Below are 19349 nucleotides of genomic sequence, written 5' to 3' on the forward strand. Positions count from 1 at the left end.
ACAAATAATGAGGCGGGACAAATCTAAACTGATGGTGTTTGGAGAGGTTTGAGAGGTTAGAATACAACTTTTTCTTCTTCCTTTTTGAATTAGTGGAAGATAAAGTTTTAAATATAGCATTAAGGTAATGTCTGAAGGCAGAATATAAAATTTTTGTGGGCTAGTGTTGAAACTGAGTATGTTAGAAGTTCATCTTACTGCCGCATGACAAGGCAGTGATTCTTTTGGACTCTGTTTCAGTTTGTTTTTACCTCTACAAAATGATAAAACTCTGTGGAAAGATATGTCACCGTGTGTCGCATAGGAAAGTATTCTGGATCTTTGACACTTTTTCAGTCTCTTTAAACCTGTTATTTTTTATGTTTGGGGAAAAGCATTGTGCACACCTTTATGCTTCTCAGTTTTTATGTGCCTTGAAACTATTTTTTGTTCCGCATGTTTTGAAAGAAGGTAGGAAACTTTGATAAAGAAACACCTGTTTAATATCCATGCTGATATTTCCCAGCCTCTCATTGGTCCGTGAGAAGAAAGAATCAGTATAAATATTAACAGCATGGCAGCAGGACAGTGTGTTTTTCTGGCTCATCGACGGGGAAGCATGAAGTTGTTCATTCTGCTGGCTCTGTTCGGGCTCGGCTTCGCCCAACACAACCCTCACACCAAGCATGGAAGGACAGCCATCGTCCACCTGTTTGAGTGGCGCTGGGCCGACATCGCTGCAGAGTGTGAGCGTTTCCTGGGTCCCAATGGCTTTGGTGGAGTTCAGGTATGTATGGCTGAACACATGTATAGGAAGGGAAGATAATCCCTTCTTTTTCTTTTTCACAGTAAATCAATGAACAGTAATCAAGCTGCATGTTGATGATGCACCAGGTAGTTTGCACATAGATGGCTACAAATGGCGGTAAAAAAAAAAGGTCTTTAAAGCTTGATATATACATATGCATAATGTATTGTGTACATTAGAGTAATCCCCACCATGGAGCACAGACTTAAATATAACAGGTGACAGGTGATTCCAGCTTTATTTACATAGAGAGATTGTTTGCTGCTTTGAAAGTCGCTGTTTTAAGTTCTGTGAATGAAGGATGGTTCATTTCAAACAAAAATTATTTTAATTTCAAATATATAAAGGAAATCAGCAAGTGATTCTTGTCTGCTTGGGGCTGATGGAAAGTGGAACAAACTTTGCCTTATAATCAGAATAATACATTCTCTTGATGGGTTTAGTCATCACTCTTTGTCCTTTATAGCTTATCTCCTTCCATTTAACTTACATGGGTACAGATTGTTTTTTAAAAATGGTAAAAATCAAAAACAGACATAGTTAATTTTTTTTAATATGGATCAAGCTCCAAATACTTGATCCTACAGTTCCTATAATGCACAATCTTTTTTTTAGATCATGCTTTCCTCCTAAATGCCCATGTCTTTCAAACCCTACGAATCCAGGTTGTAGGTTATTTTGTTAAAAAAAAGTCTCAAGCCTGGGGAGGGATAAGCTTGTCATCAGGGTCTTCAGGATCTTTAGAAAGTTCTTCCAGAGTCACACTATACATCTCTTTCCCCAGGCTGAGTAGTACTTTTCGAGATGTTTAAACTAAACTTCATGTGTAAAACCGCTGTAGTGCCCCTTTAATAACTGTACTGGACACTCACTATAACCCTAGTTAGTGGCCATCTTCTGTCAGCAGATAATTCCTGTGTTAAAACTGATTATTACAGCAATGTTTTCCCTCCATGTTTCTCAGATCTCTCCTCCAAATGAGCACATTGTGCTGAACAGTCCCTGGAGACCCTGGTGGCAGAGATACCAGCCAATCAGCTACAACCTGTGCTCCAGATCTGGCAGCGAGAACGAGCTGAGAGACATGATCACCAGATGCAACAACGTTGGGGTAAACTACATTGTAACAGTGATTTAGTGAAAGACATTAGGATCATTGTTCTTCTGTGTTTGACAGTGGCTCGTAAATCTACAGCCTAGTACAAGACAGCAAATTCGTACCAGATTCATTTCACACAACTTGATGCTTTCTGCGTCATTATCAAACTGTTTTTATAACAACAGGCACCTGGCATTTCATAACAGAAGGTATTTTTGAATAAAGAGCAATAATTTAACAAATTGATGAGTCTGTCACGTGGAATTCTCTTTCACATTTTCATATAAGGCATTTAGGTGCTGTGTTTTGAAGTCATATGTTTGGACCACCAACATCAAAACAAATCAATAGTGAGCGGTGCTGCTCTAACATATTTCTAGGACCTGACAGTGAACTTAAATGTGCAAAGAAAAGGAGTGAAAGTGACAAGGGATAGATGAGAGATATTGATTCGGTGTGTTGCACCTATCGTAATGTATATTTCCAATAGGTCAACATCTATGTGGACGCTATCATCAATCACATGTGTGGAGCCTCGGGTGGAGAGGGAGACCACTCCTCGTGTGGAAGCTGGTTCAGCGCTGGCAAGAGGGACTTCCCCGGTGTCCCCTATTCCCACTGGGACTTCAACGACAACAAGTGCAGGACTGGCAGCGGCGAAATTGAAAACTATGGTGATGCTTCTCAGGTAATGAATGTGACTGAGAGAAACAGTCAGAACAACGTCATTTCCCCCTGATTCACAGTGTATAATTCACAGAACTTTTTCAATCCATTCAAGGATCCATAAAACACAGTTTGGTCAGAAACTCTCACATTTGCCTAACTAGTTGTGCAAGTCTGACCATTGTCATATACATGTATAGGCCATCAGCTTAACACAAGCAACAGCTATGAATAAAAACAAACATTAATATGGTAAAACTGATAGATTATATGAGTTGGAGGAGTCATAATCCATAATGCAATGAATACATTACCTGCTCCAGGTACGTGACTGTCGTCTGGTTGGTCTGTTAGACCTCGCCCTGGAGAAGGATTACGTTAGGGGCAAGGTGGCTGACTACATGAACAAGCTGATTGACATGGGTGTGGCTGGATTCAGAGTGGATGCCTGCAAACACATGTGGCCCGGTGACCTGGCGGTTGTCTATGGTCGTCTGCACAACCTCAACACCAGCTGGTTCCCCAATGGCTCCAAACCCTTCATCTACCAAGAGGTAGATTTTTTACATGTTTTTTTTTTATTATTATTATTTTCACGCAGAAATGGTTTAATATCTAAAAAAAGACAGAAGGAAAAATATCAACCAGCACACACTACATACCTATACTATAAACTATAGGTGCATCTGTCATGTGCGTTTTTTCTGGAATATCTCATAAACCAAAATGCTGGATTTGACCTGATTTGCAGGAAAACATGCAGTTACTGAACACAATCTCCTGCCAATAAAACCTATTTGCATTCAAGCACATGATTGGCCAAACCCGCGCTGCAAGCATGTGATTGGAGAAATACGAAATGCCCACGCGTCTGGTATTCATGACTGATAACACAGATCAGCAGTCAGCAGAGCCATGGGAAAACAAGCAAAGAAATCAAGATGCCAAACACAAACACAAGCACACTGGGAGCAGACGTTACAATAAAAGAAGTCATTATTAGTTGACAACACCTGAATAGCACATGTGATACGATGCCCCTGAATAGCCCATGATTCAATGCTATGATAGAAAATGCATCTTAAAGTTTTTAAGCTGCAGCCTGAGATGAAATAATATTGTGCTCTGTCTTCAGTAAAGAGGGTTTAACAGCATAAACATGGTTCTTGTTACTACAGAACCAAAGATTTTATTTTGTTGCATCAGTTTATGACAATTCACACATCACTGACATGGTACAGTTAATATAAACCATTCCTACCTCACATTGCGTGGATGATATGATTTATGTGCTGTTCCCTCTAGGTTATTGATCTGGGAGGTGAGCCCATCACATCTACTGAGTACGTCCATCTGGGAAGGGTAACTGAGTTCAAATATGGTGCCAAACTGGGAACTGTCTTCAGGAAATGGAATGGTGAGAAGCTGTTTTACACCAGGTGTGTGTGTTTCTGCTGGTACGCTTAAATCTTTTATCAATCTGATATATTAGAGGAGGTTATTTAAACATTAATACAATCCCATTTGCTGCATTAATTGCTGGATTGGATAAATAGGTTCTTACTTACTAAGGTTTCTAGGGGACAAAATGTTTCATAAATGGTGATTGACTAGAACTGGTGCATTTTAGAGTTTCTGAATTTAATACTTTAGGTATTTGGGTTTAGGTTTTTGTCCAAACTTGGGTGTCATTAGTAGAATTGTCTTCTTGTCTCCAGGAACTGGGGAGAGGGTTGGGGTTTCATGCCTGACGGTAATGCTGTTGTCTTCGTTGACAACCACGACAACCAGAGAGGCCATGGTGCTGGTGGTGCATCCATCGTTACCTTCTGGGACTCCAGGCTCCATAAGATGGCTGTTGGCTACATGCTGGCCCACCCTTATGGAGTGGCCAGGGTGATGTCTAGCTTCCGTTGGAACCGCCACATTGTGAATGGAAAGGTACGTTTTCTTAAGTAGCAGCAATGATAAAATGCAATGTTTGGTGTGTTTTTGGAAACATTTTTTAATAAACCCATTTACTAATCACTGTAGGATCAGAATGACTGGATGGGCCCTCCCAGCCATGGTGATGGATCCACCAAGTCTGTTTCCATCAACCCTGACCAAACTTGTGGAGATGGATGGGTGTGTGAGCACAGATGGCGTCAGATCAAGTGAGTCCTCAGAAAGAACTGCTGACCTTATGCACAGAATATCATTCACTTCTGTTCAAAAAGTCTTCATGTGTATCTTTTCTGAAATAGCTAAAATGTACAGTTGTATAATCCATCTTTCTACTCCAGTTTTCCCCAGAAAATTTTTTTTTCCCATTAGGAATACTTTAAAGATAACCATCTAAAAATGAGCTTCATACGTAGGCAGGATCTTTATAGTATATGAACCTTTTTCTCAAATTCAGTTTCAATATTTAAATCATAATATAAAGAATCAGGGCTATTTTGTATTGTTTTCCCTCAAGGAACATGGTCATCTTCCGTAACGTGGTCAATGGAGAGCCTCACTCCAACTGGTGGGACAACCAGAGCAACCAGGTTGCCTTTGGACGTGGTAATCGTGGTTTCATCGTCTTCAACAACGATGACTGGTAAGACTGACTATTTTACTATTTTACCGTTTGCATCCAGTTGCAGTGGAAAACTGCAAAATAAGAAGGAAAGATCATCTCAAAATACAGTTCAATTCAATATTGTGGTTTTGAAAACAATATGATTTGTCTTTGCCAACAGGGACCTGGATGTGACCCTGAACACTGGCATGCCTGGTGGCACCTATTGTGACGTCATTTCTGGACAGAAGGAAGGAAACAGGTGCACTGGGAAGCAGATCCATGTGGGCGGTGATGGCCGAGCTCACTTCAGGATCAGCAACAGAGATGAGGACCCCTTCGTTGCTATTCATGCTGAATCCAAGCTGTAAACATATTCTCTATGACATTAGATAAATCTTATTTTTCAGCTTTAATGGAGAGTTGGATTTTTTTACTGACACAATAAAAAAAAAAATCTGAGTTAAATATTTTTGCCATTGACTTTTAGTTTACTTTAAACTTGCAGATAAAAAATGAAAGGCACATTTTTTGGAAAATTTGTGGCACCTGTAACCACACCATTTGACAGTGATGTATCTTCTATATCACTCCACTTCAGTTACTCTTTGAACTGACTGCAGTATCACATTGGTGGAAACACTAAGAAGGTCTGGTATTTAGTTTTCTATTGAAGGCGTGCACTTAACATGCCATTCCTGCATTCACATGGAAAAAGAAGAAAAACCTTAATAGGAGAGTATAGACTGCTGTTGTGCAATCAGCGGTTTCCCCATTCATAAAAAGTGTCATGTGTGAGAGGGGTTGTATCATATGAAAAGTGATGCTGATGCATATCCTCTGCATTTGCCAACTTAAAAGGGCAACATAGGCTATATGAATCACCCATATGCAGAAAATCTGTCCATCTGTCAGTAAAATCTGGTCAAGGATGAAGAACTACATGATGATACTGTTTGACCATCATTTGTTCAAACAAACTTCCTTTAAAACCCAAAACAACAGTGTTTTGCTGCCATCTTGGGAGGTTAACGCAATATGTAAAAGGCTAACAGGCTGTCAGAAACAGTGACCACTGAGGGCAAAAAAAGGGTAAAAAGCATTACAGCAGGTTAATCTCTAATCATGGCCATAACAGGAAGTTACTTTTAACAGAAGCAAACAAAAGCAGTTTGCCATTTCCAGATTTTGTAGACTGCAAGTGTCTGCCTTACAGAGTTTGTCAGATGTAGCTTGCAAACACAAGCTAATGCTAAAATGACATCCCTATATCACAGTCTTAAAAATGTACTTTTTAGCCACATACAATATATCATCAGGCTAAAGCAGTGAGGCCAAACCAGTACAGTCACTGGGCTAAACCTTCCATCTGGTGATCCCACAGTAGCATTGTTTGTGTAAGGTAGACTTGTTTGACCTAGTCATAAATAAAATGTTATTTGCTCTGACATAACACTGTTATGGTGTGGATGCTTGCTATAGAAAATCAACTTGTATGAGCTATGCAGTGGTAAGAGTGTATGTTTATTTTCACACTAGAAATGGATTTGAGGTTTTGGAATAATCAGTGAGTATGATAAATGAATCTAATGTAAGTTTGGCAGGAATGCAGAGCTGCCAGTGTTACTCTAAACTCTGATTAAGTTGTGTCTCAGATCCTGGAAGATGGATGATCCAGTCTTCAACTGTTCTGATATTTTTTTTCAACATAACTAGATTAGTATTGTTGGTAGTGATTGATCTGGCTAAAATTTGAAGCAATCTTCCTTCCTTCCTTCCTTCCTTTACAGGGTATTGCTTTTAGTAGACACCCACACATACCACTTTAACATATGAAGCAATCCAAAGTTTGACTTCTATCCCCAGTTAAGGTTGCTAAGCTATGATTGGACAGTCATGGGGGTGGGATTTAAAAAATAGTAAATTGATGAATGAATGACAATGAAATTGTTTAATCTTTAATCTTTTTTTTTGTTGTCCGAAAGCTGTTTCTCAGACAGCTAGAGAGGCTGTGAGTGTCCTGGAAAAGACCTGTGACACCTGCGAATGTCCTTCGCTCCTGCATTGTGTATTCTTCTCCTCCGCTGGGACAACTCCTTGCCATCACACTGCCCCCACTTCTGTTTCACCTGAGTGCAGCGCTGGCATCCGTCATTAGGGCATCGTAGGGGCCCAGTGGGCCAATGAGCCAAATCTCCATCCTTTCTTTTTTGCCTCTCTCTTCTGGTCTTCCTGTCCCATCACCCTTGCTTTCCCCCTGTCTCCACCTTCCTCCGCCCACCTACTGAGCCCCCTTCACCAGTTCTGGACCGGTGACACTGGAGTGCCAGCCACCAGAGGTGAGATAGTAAAGGTGACGTCTACCAGAACAAACAGCTCATCTTGGTTGTCATGGCAATGTGACCCACAAGTGGTAGAAAACCTAGGTATTTCTTTAATGCCTCATAGAATAAGACATAGCAATGAATGAACTTATTTACTCAGCAAGGATGTTGTAAACACTGACAGGTCATGTGGTTTGTAATGTGAGTCACAATACACAGAGTAAACTGCTTTAGAGTGGCAATCAAATCATGCAGATTATAGCAATGTTAACACATAGATTATGCAGTGTCCTCACATCTGAAAGTATCTTAGACAGTCGTCTGAAGTTGTGAATCGCTGTTTAATTTAAAATACTACAAGGCAGGTGATGAGTCTTTGTTCACAAAACTGACAGAGTGCAGGAAAAGGATAGAAGGAGACCTTAACGTTGGACTAGCCTCAACATATTGCAACTGTTAAATTATTGACCCTCTCTCCATCTTTTGGTCCGGCAGCTGTGAGGGCCTGTACCTTCCGATTAGCTGCAGAGATGTCAGTGTAGCAGACCGGGGTCTTTGGTGCTGTCATCCTCACTGATGCTTTGTGACATGGCTGTCAACGGTGTCCCCATCCTTTTTCATATTTCATATGGTGCACCAGACCTGTCTGTCACATCACCCAAGGAGAAAGACAGTCATCAACTTAAAGATGAAACAACTGAGTTTTGGATCTATTCAGTTCTCTCTCACACCGCTCTGGGATGTGCTGGTGAGACTCGTGCTGTGCTCTGATAAAGACAAGGGATGGGGACTTTTAACACTGTCGATTAAACATAATACATTACAGAATGACACATTCACTTTCAAGTTACCTTTTTGTCTGAGCATAGCTTGAACAAAGAAAAAGAAAAGTTTGCTTAAGATTTATTACACCACAATGGCGATGACTGTGGGCGCTCAATCTTAAATTTACAATTTTGTGTTGAAGGCTATAGCAGCAGTCATGACCACAAGATGTGATGATTCCTTTCAGTAGTTCAGTACTTGGGTAATATTCAGCTTCCTATCACATGGGGGCAGTATTGAAGCAAGAACTATGAAACATTGGCTTTTCCTAAACAAGATTAAAAAGATCTATGAGACACTTTGCTCTCTGTGAAATTTATTTCATAACTGCTTGAAATTCAATACAGAATTACTGGAGATGCTAAAAGAATTCACGACTGATATTTAATTCTAAAAACCGAGCATGAATTATATGTATTGTTAATGGCAGTATAAAAGAGGTTCCCAGCCGATACAGACCCTGCATTAGTATTCAGTGATGTAAGCAGTCCATTGTTTGTATTTGTATGATATTAACATCAAATTGTTCCAATTAATCATTCTGGCAAAGACCTCAGTGCAGAGAGGTATTGATCCAAAAGCTCTTTACAGAATCTTCATCCATTTTCTGGTCACTGGCATGTCCTGTCAAGCTTCCAGCTTCGTCACCTTATAGCTGTCACTTCATATCTGTGTGTGTAGTGGCACTTTCACCATGGCAACATGCTATGGCAACTTGTGCATCTACAAATAGGCAGAATATCAGTACTTTAAGAGATAATTCAGAACATTTGTGAATTTAGATTTCACATGTCTCCTTTAGCTGAGCTATTTTGGATGAAAGTCGGGAAAAGACGTTTGAGTTTCTATGTCTCCACAGGTATTTGAATTATAGGAATTGCTATCTTATTCACTATCCACAAAGAATATGCATATTGCCTCTGACTATTTGGTGCTACAACAACTTTATTTTCCCAGTGGATTTATTTTAAAACATGGCAAAAACACCGGACACAAATGAGATGTTGTTAATCCGACCATAACCACTTATCTTGACCGTTAGGACAAGCACCTCTGAGATATTATGCTTTCAAGAAAATTAAGGAGGATGCTTTCAAATGATTGTTTTCAATTTATTTTAGATAGCTTTGGAAAATCTTGTCTGTTTATGCATCTTGTATTTGAATCTATGTTGTTTGAATTATATCTATTGTTGTATAACATGATGAATGTGCATGTAAATTCTACTTTCGTAAAATCTGGAAATACAAGATCTCACATTGGTCAGTCACGGTAAAGGTACCTCGCCAACATCTGTACATGATTCTGCAAATTGTGTATAACAAACAGTTTCACACAGAAATTAAAGGGTGTGCAGGGCATGTAGTAAAATCTGAGAAATCTCTTCACATACAGTATAGAATAACCATTTAGCCATATTAACGGTCAAAATTGAATCATTTTCACAGAAACTGCAGAGAATAGGAAATAACATGAAATTATGTTGATACATTAGTACATTGGTCTGTGTCACAGTTACCCTTTTCCGACACTTTTGCTGTCCTTGCAGTGAGCTTATTCATACCCCCCACTAACAGATTATACAGCGGCACACAGAGCAACGTGAAGGTTGGCCTTTTGTGTCCTCATACATTTCTCTGCTTAGTCTTTAATGATATCATTGCCTGGCTAAGTCATCTTTTATAGCTGACACCCCACAGGGAGGCCAATATTTAGTTATTTAGTTTAGTGTGTGTGTGTGTGTGTGCGTGTGGTCTGTACTTTAGGCATCCTAAATGTAGAGTGTGACAAGCCGCTACTTAGCCCTGAATCTTATACCCTGACTCTAATCTGAAGCTAAAATACCACTGTGTGAAACAGGCGCCCAGCACAACTTTGAAATAATTGAGACAAACTCATTCAGTCGCGGCTCATTTAATATAATGAGCAAAGTGAGCTGTTCAATTTGCATACTGATAAGATGCCTCCATCAGATTACATAGCCCCCTCTCATAGATATTCACCATGGATATTACATTTAATCAGAGCATGGATTTACTTTACACACACACACACACACACACACACTCAGAGCAGTGCAAACTAAGGCTTTCAATTAGGCCATTGCCAGGTCTTAATCACCTCAAAGACTAATTGGGCAGTGGGTCAACAGCCTCCTGAGTCATGTTGCCAATAGAAGTGTCTTAGACATGGGATTTAACACCAATTGAAAAGACTGGAAACACAATGAACATTTGGTCTTTGAAAATTTGTTCTGAAAAGAAATCCTCTCTATTTCAGCAGCATTTATATTTCATGCGTTGGCTTTTGGATCTTACGTGATGACCCCTTTCAGCTGTCGCCCTTGTGCTCTCTTTATTGATCTCTGTTATTGCTGTGGAAGTCCCCTGCTGCTTGTGTTTGCTCCCTTAAATTCTCTCCCCATTCCAGCAGATTTTCATTTGCACAGGTGCTCCACTTAGATGTTTGTACTGCACATGGTAGTATTGCTGAGACCACAACAGTGAGGGCAGCAGCTCTGTCTGGTTTAAATCACATGTTTGTGCAGTGGCTCCGAGTGCTGCTGGAGGAATTGGACCAGGGAAGCAGCCCACGGCCTGGTTCCAGAGCCCATGGGCCTATGGAGCAAGATTTTCTGAAAGGGAGCAGATGGTAACATGAATAGTGCAGCAGGTCCCGTCCACCCCTGCCCATTGCCTTGCGTGCTGCACATTACCTCAACAAACGCTTCTCATAATTGATGTGCTGGAATGGGCACATCATCACTGGATTTTGCCGAGTGGCAGAATCATCAAGGTCATTACTGCTACTCTGACATTTGCTACACTGTAGTGCTAGGTCTGGCACTTCAAGAGGAGTGGACTTCTTGAATCTTCTTGAATATACCTATGCACACACATTTATCTGTCTGTGTATCTGTAGCACTGGAGTGGATGATATGAAGGTTATAAGTTGCTTACCTGTCCATGCTTGTGTACAAATTGTAGTTGTTGGAATTAGATTTTATTTCACATCTCATTTGGGATACATTTTGCCTTCACATAAACGCATATTTTCATCTCAGAGTGGTTCAAAAACACTTTCCTCACCTAATTCCCTATCTATCTACCAGGCGTTGCAGGGGAAGCCCACAGAAACACCTTAATTATACATGGCAGCCCTGGGCAACACATAACATTAAATTTGTATGGCTTGGTTTAGACAGAGTATGTCAAAATCTGTTTTGTGACCCAGCCAGCCCAGTGCACTGCCACAGTATTCCCAGTTTAATTTATAAAAACACAAAGTCTAGCAGTTTAATTTCATTTCATTTGCTGAAGATTAACCTGTTTCTTAAATCAATTCTTATATTTTCTACATCAATATTTAACAGTCAGCCAGATTAACCGTTAGTTTACATCAGCTGCCTGTATACAGCCCACATCCACCACTTCTGTACACACTGCATATGTTCACTGAAAAATAAAATTCTGATGTTTTCAAGAAAAATTTGCCATCCATCAAAAGGAGCTCAGAGAATAGTGGTAAGAATTTAGAAAATGTAAATCATCAATAGTGGATAATCAGATGTTAAACAGGTTTCATTAGGAGAATATTGTTTGGAGACCCCACAAATAACAAAATATTACCCAGATTGTATTGCCTTAAATTGTAAATTTGTGTTGTTTAGCATTCACCAGATTCAGCCGATATTGATGGCTGATTGTTCTAATAGTAACTTGTACTGCTCATGTACTTAGTTCAGATCTCAAAAAGTAGATGGATTGCCATCAAATTTTGTACGGACGTTCATGGTCTCCAGAGGATAAAGCCAATTGGCTTTTGTAATCCCCTTAATTTTCCTTGCAGTGCCACCATGTGCTTAACTATTTGGATAGTCGTTCATGTCCAATACTTATAAATAACAGTCCCATCAGCCTCAGCTGTACTTTGTGTTCAGTGCTAATTAGCAAATGCCAGCATGTAAACATGCTAAAATAACATGATGAACATGGTAAACATTGTATCTGCATTGTCATTGTGATAGCATGCTGATAGCATGGTTGTTAACTCCTATGCTGAGTCTCAAATCGTGTACTTTCATACTTATACTTGCTATTTTGAGTGAGTAACTGTGTTCACATGCTGGACACTTCTCATTGTCAACGGTTGCCATCTTGGCTACATAGTGGAAGGGGAAGGACCACCAATGTATTTTCAAATGTGTGAAAATGGCGAACGCGGAAGGAGGACATGGACATGTTGTCAGTGCCGATAGTGGTCTAATTTTCCATGTCTCTTAAATCAGGGACTAAGTAAAGTAAAACACACATTGTTAAGTCACGTGCGTGAAGCAGCTTGCATAAATTTTGATGGGTGGCAAGTGTGGTCACATCTTGTGTTTTTCGTTTCTGGAGAGTATATTAACATAGTTGCAGGCTAGCTATTTAATGCTAAGCTTTATGCTGGGGTAAGGTAGGGTTGCCACCTGTCCCTTATGATACGGGATCGTTCTGTATTTGAATCAATACAGGATGCAATTTGTCCCGTATTTTTGTACACGTCATGTCCTCAAAATGCTGTGAATAATATAATGTCAAGTAAAACCGAACCAGTTACAGCCTACAAGTGGCCTGGAGATTTTTATCAACTAGCAGCAGACTGACAAGCTCTGTGTGCTGAGAGACGAAGAGATGGTCCCTCTTTTCTTCATATAAAAAGGTTACAACCCTAGGTAATGGTGTCCTCGCTGTAGGTTCATATTTACTGTGCAGAGGCATTGGTATCAATCTTTTCATTTTACTCATCAAAGTTTCTGCAAGAAAGAACAGTTATTTCTACTCCTATTCCTTTATTATTCACACCCAACTTCACCTTTTGGGTTTAACTCACTCCTCATGTCTCTGTGAACTTATTTATTTTCTCTGCCTTTCTACGTGCAAGGTGCAATGTGTTGTGTCCAGTGACTTCCATATTTGTTACGAATGCTATTGCATTGTATGCTTGCCATGAAAATTGAATTAGCAAGCCTCCCTGCCAACAATGAAAAATACTGCAAATCACATTTAGGCCTACTTCGTTGTAAGTTGTTGATAACTTGTCACTCACAATGCAGCACTTCCTAACAATGACCCAACCATGGGCTGAAGACATGTAAACCCAAGGGAAGATGTTATATTTCCCAGGGATATTCATGAGCTTTAGTGGATTTAAATCTACATTGAGGAGAACAACAAGAGGCAACTGGCCTCTCCAAGGTGAAACACAAGTGTTATTTTATTTATGCCCTACCCATCTCCCACTGCCCCCCCCCCCCCCCCCCTCCTTCTTTGTCTCCTCTCCCTGGGGAGCCAGGCCGCTGTGCCCCAGAAAGCTGACATGCCCATGCTGAGGGGAGCGGGAGCAATGGGAGGAGATAGGCAGCTTCATGGTCACCCAAACAGAGCCGGCCCTGAACACATGCAGCAGTTCTACTCCGCTGCACCAACACACACTTTCCCCGAGCACACACTTGACCTTCAGAGAGAACAAGAGGGTCTGATGGGCAAATGTGAACAGAGAAAAGAGTCAAATTTTTATTTGAGGGATCAAGGGCGTGGCAAAAGCCATTTTGATAATTATGGTTAAGTTCAGTTTTTTGTTCTTCTGTGTCCAGTAAAAGTACAAAAAAAACCCTGAAATTTTTAAATAAATATTTTTTAAAATACATGTGGGATAAGTGACAGGTCTTCTCTGCCTCTCTTTCTGAGAGCTGCCCTCCTTTCCGCCAATGACTGATGGGCTGAGAGCAAGATTGACATGTCAACGACAGCTGCCCAGCAAACTAGCCCTGTTAGGTCAATGCACCCTGACAGCCAGCTGACACCCCAATTTCCTGATGAGCTGCCTGCTGCGTGCTCTCTTTTAAGGAAAGCTTAAGACATCTTGTCCAGCACTCCTCCTGCTTAATTTCCCCACTCCTCCTGCTTAATTTCTTTCCATCACTTGTCATCTGATTATGCGGTTGTTCAGTTTGTTGTGTCAGCAGATGGAGAGGGGGTTAATGACTGGGGGCTGAGAGTGTTTCGATACACCCCCGCCTCGCAGGACATGTGGCTTCAGACTGTGTAATGGATTAAAAGAAGAGGCATGGAGTGAGTGGTACATGTATGTGCATGTGTGACTTTAAAAGGGCAATCTGTTTACATGCATGTTTTCTGTATCTTCTTTCTGAGAGTAATTTCTAAGAGACAGGACAGCAAACAGCTGGCTATTAGAATGGCTTGCTTGGTTAGCAGTAAAAATCATAAAGAAAAAAAATGTACCTACAGATAATGCAACATAGACATTTTATGCATACATAAACGATACTCAGTAATATTGATCTGCTGAAAATGTCCCTGTGTTAGTTAAAAAACGATAGAGCTGTACCAACAGGCGACGGGTTGCAACTAGCAACAGAGCATTTAACTGAAACCAGCTCCTGGTGGCAGGATAATATGCAAATGTTCTGAAATTACTGATCGAAGTTGTTGTTCACCCATTCCCTTTCTACAATGTCTTAATCAGTTTGCAAAATCAATAGTAACATCAACAGTGATGGAAAGTAGTCTAACATTTACATTAGTATGGAAGTATAGTTTTGAGGTACATTTTTATTTTATGTTACTATAAGAGATTTCAGAGGGAAATATTGTACCTTTTACTTTATTAACTTTTGGATTCTGATGTTTAATAGAAAAATGTATCAATAAATACACATTACACTATATTAGATTAACCGACTGAGCAGTATGTAAAGTAATTATTTCCATCTTTAAATATTAAAGTCATGCACTTTAATGCACCGTTAGTTATAAACTTTATTTGAATACAGCACGTTTTGGCTACTTGTAATGGAAAAGGAAGACTGTCACAGCTAGCTTTAGTGAAAAAAGGAAAATAGGGGTAAAAATACATTATATTGAAATGACAATTGAAATGAAAGTTGATTTGCTCTATAGTTACAGGATATATAAGCTGAAAGTAAACAGCTTCGTCAGTGAATCTTGATTGATGATTGAAAGTTTTCTCAGAACTTGCCCACTAAAGTTGAATTTTTTTTTTTGTTTCATAAAAAATGCTCATCATATTTGATCAATCTCCAGACTGTGTTTTCTCTGTGTAAAAACACTGGCTGCCCCTTAAATTGCAGTGTCTGGGTGGTTGGATGAGGATTTTTGTCTTGTCTATATTCAAATGTATAAATGAGGACTGTGGGACAAACTGCATTAGTTTTCACAATGACGTTATTTTCTGCAATAATGCAAGTGCTGCTGTTGCCACTATATAAAAACTCACACTGCAGAATATTGTAACAGATGCAATAATTGAATTAACCCCGGGATAACCTAATAATAGTTACTGTATGTGGCTATACTGCCAGGTAATAGGCAACTTTTCACATCCATAATAAGAAATAGCATCTCCTCATCAGACATGATATAATGAGTCAGCATAACAGACTTTTTCCACCCCCAGATTTGGATCTGATTATAAACATGCCACCCTGAACAAGCAAACACTTCTGGGCCTTCCTTGTCTTCCCGGGAATGAATTCGCCTCATGCCGTATAATGAGAGTCAGTATGGGGTCCATATGGTTAGAGCAGGGTTGGGTAGGAGCAGAGATGGAGAGACAGGAAGGGGGTAATGCACATTTTAATGAGATGTGAGTCTCCGTGGCACACCTGCACTCCAACGATCTGTGAGGATTGCTCAGTAGAGCCTAGAGAGGCATAAGACCTGAGTAAAGTGCAACAGAGAAGCCTTAGAGTGCTTGAAATGCAGCACTGACTTAATCAACAACTGTATTTAATGCACTAACCTGGCTGGTTTGGACAAGAGTCATGATTCAGAGCTCTACAGAATCTTCCCTCTGTTGACAATGAGCAACACAGAATGCTAATCAGGTATTACCACTAATTCTTTTTAGCATGTGTTTGATGGTCATTTTGCTCTCTGTAGGTAGCCGTACAGATTGGATATAGCCCCGAGTGGATTGTGACTCACAGTGTCTGTGACTCAGCCTATGTTATCTCTCTCTGTAGCAGCTCGCTGAGCATTTGCCCGCCACATGGCTGACTCTGAGCGATTCATTTCTGCCATGTGTTCGCAGCTTGGCGTAGCCGACTTTGTAGCTTCTGTGTCACATGACAGTGATGTGATTGTCGGGGTGAACCAGTGGTGAAGATAGTCACATTTCAGGTACTGTAGAGACCTTCCAGGAACGCTGCACAACACTTCAGATGGAAGTTTACGCTGTTATCTGTAAATCATCTTTCTCCGATCAAAGGGAATAATTCATCCAACCAGTAGAGACAAGCACACACGCAGGAACACACACACACACACACACACACACACACACACACACACACACACACACACACACACACACACACACACACACACACAGTACAGTATTGCATCTAAAATTGTTTTGACCTTGACGTCTTGAAGGGAAAAGGATCAAAGTTCCTCTGTGCAAGGCCATCAGTGCACAATACAGTTACTTTGAATGTTTTTTGCCATTCAAAAAAGCTCTATGATCTCACATGGCAGACAAACTGGGCTAAATTAGCATGGATTGACTGGAAAATAGCCGCCCAAGGTCAAACTAAGACAAACAGCATGTTATCATGAGCCAGAGGGGGACCGAGTCAACTGATCTTGCACAAGAAGACCACACCAGGATCACCGGGGGCCTATTAGGAGGTACAGATTGTAGGGCCGTGTCATGCATTCACTCTATTTATGTCTCTCAGTTGTCTTTTAAATAATGCATCTCTGTTTAAGCAGAGTCCTGCTTTTTTAAACGCAGCACCTGGCATGCTTTGGTATTCCGCAGTTTGCTCCCTCCCGGGGCACAGATTTTTATAAGGCTTTGTGAGGGGGCTTTGGTTTGGAGATGTGAGGGGAGAATATGACTGAACTTGGAGCTGCTGCATGACAATGATGTTAGTTGGAGGAATGGCTGGTTTGAATTGTGTAGTCGTTGGAACACGCAATGCATAATGAAATAGGGGAGGAGAGGAGGAATGAAAACACTGCAATCTAACATGATTCAATGAGGTTTTTCTTTCACTCATTCTAAATATAGCAAATATTATATTTCAAGAATGTTGACATATTCTATGAAAATTAAGGATTCAGTGTTTATTAATATTATCTCGTTAATAATTTGCTTGTAATGTACCTTGTCATAATTGGAAACAGAGCATTAATATCTTAGCGTGCTTGAGAGTCTTTCTACCAGCAGGGGGGTAAGGGCTTGCGTATAAGTGTGTGTATGTGTGCATCTCTTCAGAACTTCTGAGTGTGTGTGCGTGATTGCAATTCTTTGCACGTTCACATCCATTTCTTGTTTGTGTGCATCCTAAGTTGGGCATTTTAAAATTTGAAGTTTGCTATGTGTTGCAGATCTGAGTTCAAATGTATGCAGCTAATGAGGCTTCTCTAAGGCCTATTAGAGAAAGTGCCCTGGCCACTCTGATCTGGCTGGTTAGCACTCTTTCCCCAGTGGACCTTTAAATTCTGACCCAGTTTGTAAGAAAAGCATAATGAGCTGAATGCCACTAGGTTTATTCTCTCATTAGATCTGACCTGTGATCACCAGTATTCTGTTATCCTCTGCAGGAGAATTTAAGTCTTATATATTTGTTCCCTGTCTGTGGCTTCCAAGCAGCTGGGGTGATGGGGAATTCGGTATTGGCCTTTGTGAAGTTTCCCCACCTGGATGTTGTTGGTGCAGGGTGAAAAATCCAACCAGGTCACATAACAGTCAAAGTGAAAGTTGGTGCCTTTATCTTCATTTGTTTGCAGTTGGGCTGTAGTGTCAGGGATTACAATTTGAAATTTAATTATTACATCACAGTTACTAATCCCAGTATTAACTTTAACACCTTGGGATTGAACTTGTTTGTCTTAGCACAAGTTTAATGAAGGGTTGATACCGGCAGAGGACAGACTGCAGCAGACTGCAGGTGTGGGGATGGTTAGCCTCTATAGATAGCTACTACAGCTCCTAAGCTAACATGTATTTGCGTTATAGTCACCTCAAATAACATTTTATTGGATTTATGTCTACTTTCCTCAAATTCAAGATGACTCACTGAAATGTTAGATTTTGAGAGATTTTGATGTAAAAACACATAATGTCTGGCCATATATTGCACAATTAACTCCAAACACATATTTCATTATGTGTTTAACATAGATGTGGTATTTACTGTAGTAGTGACATTAGGGGGCATTTCTTAATAGTAGAGTATCTAAAGAGGAACTCCACCAATTTTACATGCCAATTTACCAGTCACAGGAGTTACAACCCTGTCAAAGCATTTATGCTCCGTATAATGTCCTCTATTACCCTGGAGAAGCTTTGTCAATACAGTCTATAGTCAAGCCTGAGCAAATTACTCATCACTCAAGGATCTCGGTTTAGGCTTGGCCAGCACAAATGTCTGAGAGAAAGCCTGTGTTAGAGACTGGGGATGTGTAATTTGACAGAAGTGTGGGTTTGGGAATTGTTGGATCCAGGGTTTTTGGAGCTTGACACACCAAGGAGGTAAAAGTAAGGAAGTCTTCACCTCTACTTCAACAACTCTGACCATTCGTTTTTCAGTCATTGTGGTATTAAAACACTGGAATACATCCTTAATCACAGCAAATGCACTGATTTCAAGTGCTTCACCACTTCTCCATACAGAATACATATGATAGCTATTTAGAAATTGAAAAACATAGTTAAAAGGCATTATAAAGTTTACAAATGATAAGTGAGCAAATTCAATTTGCTGGAATTTGGCGCCACAATGTGCACCACTAACCAGTAACTCCTATTTGACATTGAAGCAAACAGCGGGGAATTAATGATTAAAATTCCAAAAGATCTGAAAAACAACATTTCCTGATTCCCACAGTATTGCTATTATTGGTTATCAAAAGCATGTTTTCTCAACCACAGAAGGCCGCACAGTGTGGGGGAGTCTGACTCTGCAGCGGAACAAAAGTCCTGAGACAGGCCTCGGACGGAAGTAGAGGTAATTAAATAGGTTTTACAGTCAATCTATTTCACACTGCGAGAACCTGAAGAACACTT

At 40.3% G+C, this 19349-nt stretch overlaps 1 protein-coding gene across 1 annotated transcript; it reads left to right on the top strand.

The window, feature by feature from the left end:
• Nucleotides 1-49: 49 nt before the first annotated feature.
• On the top strand, nucleotides 50-5568 carry LOC130178344 (alpha-amylase-like). The gene is made up of 9 exons (XM_056390457.1): nucleotides 50-766; nucleotides 1752-1898; nucleotides 2377-2574; nucleotides 2876-3106; nucleotides 3858-3991; nucleotides 4271-4493; nucleotides 4587-4708; nucleotides 5014-5139; nucleotides 5282-5568. Exons 1-9 carry the CDS (start codon nucleotides 554-556, stop codon nucleotides 5469-5471), a joined length of 1584 nt encoding a protein of 527 aa, XP_056246432.1. The 5' UTR covers nucleotides 50-553; the 3' UTR covers nucleotides 5472-5568.
• Nucleotides 5569-19349: the final 13781 nt, after the last annotated feature.

This window comes from Seriola aureovittata, chromosome 12, assembly GCF_021018895.1.
Source record: "Seriola aureovittata isolate HTS-2021-v1 ecotype China chromosome 12, ASM2101889v1, whole genome shotgun sequence".
Taxonomy (NCBI): Eukaryota; Metazoa; Chordata; class Actinopteri; order Carangiformes; family Carangidae; genus Seriola; species Seriola aureovittata.

Bases quoted from the DNA above. Each gene is read 5' to 3' on its own strand.
- LOC130178344 (XM_056390457.1), top strand. From the start codon at position 554: ATGGCAGCAGGACAGTGTGTTTTTCTGGCTCATCGACGGGGAAGCATG. The intron at 3,107-3,857 runs GTAGATTTTTTA...TGTTCCCTCTAG, and splicing joins AACCCTTCATCTACCAAGAG to GTTATTGATCTGGGAGGTGA. The intron at 4,494-4,586 runs GTACGTTTTCTT...TAATCACTGTAG, and splicing joins GCCACATTGTGAATGGAAAG to GATCAGAATGACTGGATGGG.